At 36.4% G+C, this 6943-nt stretch overlaps 1 protein-coding gene across 10 annotated transcripts in view; it reads right to left on the bottom strand.

The window, feature by feature from the left end:
• Nucleotides 1-299: 299 nt before the first annotated feature.
• ocrl (OCRL inositol polyphosphate-5-phosphatase) overlaps nt 300-6943 on the bottom strand; it is a 29127-nt gene continuing 22483 nt past the window's right edge. For 5 of the 10 annotated variants that reach the window (XM_028459640.1, XM_028459647.1, XM_028459642.1 and 2 more), the window contains 5 exons: nt 5186-5308; nt 4992-5076; nt 3027-3154; nt 2092-2203; nt 300-2001 (listed from right to left, as the gene is read on the bottom strand). In XM_028459640.1, the coding sequence (XP_028315441.1) occupies nt 1877-2001; nt 2092-2203; nt 3027-3154; nt 4992-5076; nt 5186-5308 (573 nt within the window). In that variant the 3' untranslated portion in view covers nt 300-1876. The remainder of the gene's footprint in view (nt 2002-2091; nt 2204-3026; nt 3155-4991; nt 5077-5185; nt 5309-6943) is intronic. The other 5 variants (XM_028459641.1, XM_028459648.1, XM_028459643.1 and 2 more) reach the window with 1 other exon arrangement.

Below are 6943 nucleotides of genomic sequence, written 5' to 3'. Positions count from 1 at the left end.
TGTTAGGTGTTTATGTTTTGTTTCCCAAAAAGAGACTACTAAAAGGTTTACTTTTTATAAATAAATATCTGTGACAGGATTATTGCATTTGAAGTATGGTTGTGTGGTGTCCTTATTTATTTTAATTAAGTCAAGAAAGCAAAATTCTGGAAAAAATTAAAGGAGGTAAATTCAGGGATAAAAAATAAATCAAACAGTTCAAACAACTAATTACTATCACAAAATATAACATAGCTACTTGGGACAAGGTAGGCAGTCAAGAGTGTTTAAAAAAATATATATAGTCTTGAAAAGAAAAATGGATTTATAGATTATTTTTATTTCTTTAAATAAATTAAAAGTACCAAAATTTTAAAACAAGCGTTTTCTTGTGTACAGTGAGAAATAATTTTGACAAACTGACAAAACTGAATGAATCCACTTTTACAGTGCCATGCTATAACAAATAAAATCAAATTAAACAGTAATGACTTCTCGTAAATAAAACAAAATCAATGAGAGGTAAAGGTGAATTAAAAGGCTGCTGAGAAACTGTTCTCCTAGATCTGGAGGAAATGTTCCCTCAAGCTTTTGCCCACATGAGGGCAAAGCTCTCATCAATTACACAAGATGATAAATAAGAAACAAATAAGGATGGATGTGCGGATTAGTGACAGGAAGTGTATGCGTTTTCCTTTTAGGTACATGGTCTCGTGTCCTTTCCAGATAAATGAGACCACTTCAGAATGATCCATAGCATCTGTTCAGTGAAACTCTACCAGAGCAGGTCCTACTTAGTGGGCTCCACATTGGGTTTGTTGATTTTTAATAATCACATGATAATTTTTGACAGTAACAGGGTGAAACAAATGTGGTGGCGAGAATGAAAGCACACAAAAACAAGGTGTGCAGCTGCAGAATGACGAGCCATGATAATATATGCTGCCAAATCTGCACCCATTAAAATACTGCATCATTTAAAGCTTGAAATTTACCCTTCAGTGTTTACCTGAAACAATGCACGATGGGCTTTGAGCTGTGGCATTGCTAAGGGAACGTATACGTACAGTATTTCCACACAGACGAACGCACACCTTATCATCCTCGTTATAGACGCCGTCACAAATTCACACCACTAAACAGACGTCTGAGAAGACAACCACAAGTTACACCATTTAAAACATCTGGAACTAAAGCGGGTGGATATTCACTCCATTATAATCCACCAGGAAGTCAGAGAACTGACTTGCTTCACAACTCCAGAGGAAGTGACTGAGCAGGAGATAAGGCGTCACACAGCAGACGATCACATTATCACAAAAACAAGCAGTACAAACTATAGGTAAACAAAACATTAAAAAATAAAATAATCAAAGCATTTAAATAACTGCTAAAATACCGCTTATACTGTACCCCTCAGCTCATGTGCAGCAAAACAAATGATTGTCCTAATTATTCTAAAGCTAAAAACATTCCTATCGACAAAGACAAGTACACACTTTTCGTCTATGTCCTTAGATCATCATAAAGTAACTCTCCTAAACTTTAGTGTATGTGAGATTAACGCAACATTTATGGATACATAGTGTTTCTGTTAAATAACCACTCTCTGTTGGGGCTAATTTTGGCATGAGCACCGATGATAACAACATGTGTCGCTCTAGTCTGGAGGCACAGATTCTGTACGTCGTCTCAAAGTGCATCTGCTTCCACATTCAGCGTTCCCGTCTGTTCGTGACACTCGCTCAATTCACGCTGAAAGGATCTGTTACGTTTTTTTTTTTTTAGGATAAGTGCAGACTGTTCCTCCGCTCGTAGCAGATTACCACACGTGTAGAATGTTTGTCTCTACAAAAAAAAAAAAAACTGCAAACTGGGGTCAGAAATTAGAATCTCATCACTCCTCATCTGTGGACATCAGGAAGCCCAGGATGAAGTTGATAGCTTTCTGCCTTTCATGAGGCGTTTGCCTGCCTGACAGGGTGGGAGGCGGTCGGATGAGGAGGCTGCCAAAGAGAGTTGCTGAAAAACAAACAGAGATTGTGTTAAAAAATGTATAAAATTTTAAAAAAATAAACAAGAAAATAGTCTGTATTCAAAAAATAAAGTTACCTATGAGGCTGGCAGTGAGATTGTTGTTATTAGTGTGTTTGAGGAGCTCTTTCAGGAAGGCCATTATGTAGCGAAAGACATTTCGGTGAGACCGGGGCAGCTGGGAAATCAGCTGTGATGAGAGACAAAGAGAAGATTCATGTTGCAGTGTCAGCACTAATGCAGCATTCCACTGGATGCGCACCTGCTCCGAAACTGCTCCGCCGCGTAACTGCAGCGCAATCTGTTGTCCGGCAATCCCCACCGCCTCCTGTTGTACTGCTTATCTGTTACAGCAAGGACTCAGAGGATCCTGCTAATTCATGTGTAATCACGCAATCTATACGTGATTCAACCATGGATAAGTGCAATATGTATATGTGAAATACAAAAAAAATAAATAAATAAATGAAATACAATTTTAAAAGTGCTCGGACCGGGCAAAACGTGGTATCAACGGAAAGATATGGTCCCCCCAAGTCTGAATCTGTGCTTGGTTTTTGGGTTGAGTCCAAATTGCGCCCGCTAGAGCTGATAAGCACAAAAAAGTGCTAATTTTGTCAAAAAATGTGGTAAAAGCAGACAGGTTTTATTCCCCTAAATCTGATTATGTGCTTTGTTTTCAGCTAGAGTCTGAAATGGGTCCATTGGAGGCCCCGGAAGGTCTGTGTTTCCCTCTACCAGGGACAACCTCAGCCAATGGATGGATCCACCTTGAACACAAAGTAGTTTATTTTGAAAATAATCTGGGTATTTTATTATGTGTCTATGCACTACTTCCTGTCCCGCACGGCCTTATCTTTGTAAAATTTCTGCAGCACAGCTCTGGTGTCAAATATAGAAATTGACACAGCGACTTTAATAGAAACCTATTAGCTAAATTGCGGTTCCGCAGCAGTTTCGGATGCGGTGGAAATTGGGGGTGATGCAGCATTTCTCTGTTCTCTGACTCTCACCTGTTTGCACAGGCGGCTGTCGTGAGCACAGTCGAGGCACCGCTGGTAGAGCTCGTAACAAACCACGGGCTCTGGCAAAGCCTCCAAGAAGATGAGCAGCGCTTCAGCTACAGAGTGGTTACATCCAGCTGCGTCCACAGTGAAGGAAAAGTAAGGATTCATGAAGAACTGTGGGACTGAACTGTAGAGAGAAAATCTCCAGCACTAATGCTGTGGTTCATTTCTGCAGAAAATCAACTTAAAAGTAAAAAAGGAAGTGATAAACAGATGATGAATTACATTTTGTTTTATCAAACCAGCAGCCTCCTTTTGAGAATTGTTCTTCTTATTACAATAATTTAAATTCAACACTGTAATATCTTTGTGTGCATAAGACTTTTACAAATTTAGAGTACGGTAATAATTTAAGGTGAAAAAAATTTGTTACATTATCAGCTGATATTTGCACTGAAATATAATTTTTTTTATTCTACATGTCAGTATCTGTATCAGTCATCTTTTCTTGACAAATATGCATGGTTTTACTTGCAAAAAAAAAAAAAGGAAAAGAAAAGGCATGAGAAACTTTAGATGGGGAAAATACGTAAAAAGAGCTGTTTGAGACATTTTAAAAATAAAAATAGCACTTTTTGCATTACTGAAGTTAAATCAGTTTTTTCAAAGATAACATTTAATACATGCTGTGGAGCATCACATTAAAAGTTAGGATTAATGTGTAAATTCCATTAAGAATTATTCATATAATTATATTTATATATAATATGACCTAAAATTAGGCTGGGTAAGAAAGGGTCTATGTATATGTGTGTATATTATAAGATATACTGTATATATATTAGATATATATATATATCTCAGTATTGGAAAATATGGCACACCAGATATCACAAAAACTAACTGTCATAACAATCCTTAAATACAACCATTGCACATTACTTTCATTAGTCCAATGATAGCACTGTGATGGTATCTAATCAAAGTGCAAGTGTTATCTTTACATATTTCTGTTTAATGCCAATAATGGTAGTTTGATCACAATAGAAGGCCAAACAGTGAGAGGCAGATTTACACTGTGTCAATAAATAGGCACAAAATTATCTTGCATGCTTGAATTAGGAGTGTGACAATATTTCGATACAACGATATATCACAATATTTTTTTCGCACGATCGATTATCGATATGCTCGCACTAAGTATTGATTTAAAAAATATATAATTTTTTTTTTTTTTTGATTTAAAATTTATTTTATTATTTTCAAAACTTTTTCTGATTTTTCACTAAAATGTGCAGGTTCGTCTTCACAGAAATGTTGTAACTGTTTGTTGAAGGAACCAATATAGTGTTTACTGGAATATTGCACTATACTGGTGTCACTGGTAAGAAAAGACCCTATTTTTTGTTTACAGAAAGCACTATTAGAGATACTTATTAGTTTACATTGGCATGTTGACACTTATTTACAGAAATGTTGCACTAAAATAGTGTCACTGTTCATAGGACACTTTTTCAATTTGCCAAGCTTGTCTTTGTATTTTTTCACTTCATCTTTTTTTTCCCCTTATGTCATAGATTATTTTAGATTGATTTCTGACCAAAAAATATTGATAATCGCAGCCTTTTCATGAGATAATTGTTATCGTGAGCTTTGTATTGCGTATTGTATTGTGAGGTACCCAGAGGTTCCCACCCCGAGCTTGAATACTTAAATACTAGATGCGTGCTCAACACGGAGAATGTAGAACAGCCGAGTGAGCGAAAGCGCAAAATTAAATGTGAAGCCGTTAACTTTGAAGTGATAGTGACGTTTGAGCGTGTTTTCACAGGAGCAGACCTTTCTAAGATCAGACCCTGAGACGTAATCACACTGAAATTATAAAATAGTCAGCACTCTTGTTGTGTTTCCTGCTCTTGTTCATTTCACTCTGTAAAATCCAGTCGAGTGGGACTGGTTTAATGAGGATACGAATATAGTCCGGGATGCTGGTGTCCAGACAGTCGATGATGCTCTGCAGCTCCTCCTGTAAGCCTGGCGTCTGAAACAGATCCTCCTGGGAAACACACGTGGATCCAGTTCATAATTGTCAAAATGTGTTGGTGTCAGGAGTGCAAAGACAACATATAAAGATATTCCTCATTTCTTTTATTGTTGAAACTCACCTGATTATAGGACTTGGTGAAGAGGTGGTTGACTAGAATCCACACTTCCTTTGGGATTTTTAGGGGTTTGTCCTCACTACTGGCCCCATCGGCCACCAGGAAGCTCATCTTGGACTTTTCCTGCTGAGAGAAATATCACCATATAGTTATATATATATTTTCATCGTAAACAATAATTGTATTCACAGAAGTTAGTGCTGTGAATACAATGCTGAATATTGTGATTCAAGATATATCGAGTTTTCTATTTTGGCGTTATGGAAAATGACAATATCGCCTATATCGAGATTTCATTTATACAATAACAGTACAAATCACATCACACAAGTGTTTAATATTATTCATAGAGTACAGTCAAACAGTGTCCTTTACAATTTTCCATATTTCTGATATATATTTTAAAGCTTTTTGTATTAAAATACTTGTTTTAGGAATCGCTGCTTTCGTTACTTCTCAGAACAGCATGAAAAGCTTAGTTAGATGATCACTGAGTGCGTCCTAACCCAGACCTTCCTCAAAACAAGCCACACTACAGAACTCACTCACACTTGCTGTCCCCTAGAGGAGAAAAAGCCAAATAGCGCAGTTATTCATTAATAAATGTGCCTGTGTGGTATTTTTCATCAGCAAATTTAACCTAGAATTGTCTGTCTGGAAAAACTTTATTGAGTTAAAAATATATAGATTTATATCGTATATCGCCATTTTGGTCCATATTGCCCAGCCCTAGCAGAAGTTAATGTTGTTTTTGTTATATATAAACTCAAATGAATATACAGCCCACCTGCCCCACGGGGTGACAGTAACTGGATTTCACTCAGTAGATTTAATATTTATCTCGACAGTTACAGACATGATGGATGCACACAAACAGCCGCAGTTAGTGATGCGGGAGGTAGAGGAAGGTAGAAACTACAAGTATCCACAAATACAAACTGCAAACAGCTGCTTTAAAAGAAAGAGGAACAAAGCTACACCTTCATCTTTTTGGAAATACTATGGCTATGTGTTCGAAATGGCAAACTCCAAATTATTCACAACAAACACAATGAGTATATACTGTCTACGTTATACTATAAGTGTGATTTAACTATGGTGAGCGTTCCCACTGATGTATACTTCAAGTTTCCAAAAATGCATTTCAAACAACAACAAAAACTGAGGCTAAATAACTCACTAATAATAATAATAATAATAATAATAATAATAATAATAATAATAATAATAATAATAATAATAATCCACTTTTGAAAGTTCTGAAAACATTTTAAGTGAGAAAGTGACCATGTAGAATATTAACATGTGAGTAAACTTCTGGTTAACTGCAAAACAAGAGCCCCTACTTACAATAGTGTCAAACTAATGAAAGACAAAAAGAGATGCTTTTATTTTGAAAAGGGGTTGTTTGACTTTTAGCTTGACGGTCCCAGGACAATTTTACGTTTCACTCGCAATGCATCATGGGATGGTTGAGTATGACCCACTGTGCATACTTAGGAAATGTCCCAATATAGTATACATATGGGATTTTCTCGCATACTCAATCTTTCCATGCTATCTCATGTGAACGCACTACATACTAATTTTGATATTAGACATACCATCTTATGAGTAGTACGTTAGTATGCAATTTTGAACACAGCTTAAATCAACTAACGATATGGGAAGTGTGGAGCGTAATCAATTAAACATTAACAGTGACTCAGATTGAGGAGCAGGTCATTCAGTGACCTTTGACCTTTAATCTAACTGATTAAT

Source organism: Gouania willdenowi, chromosome 10, assembly GCF_900634775.1.
Source record: "Gouania willdenowi chromosome 10, fGouWil2.1, whole genome shotgun sequence".
NCBI lineage: Eukaryota > Metazoa > Chordata > Actinopteri > Blenniiformes > Gobiesocidae > Gouania > Gouania willdenowi.
Note: the sequence above shows the minus strand (reverse complement) of the source record. Positions and strands in the feature narration are given on the sequence as shown.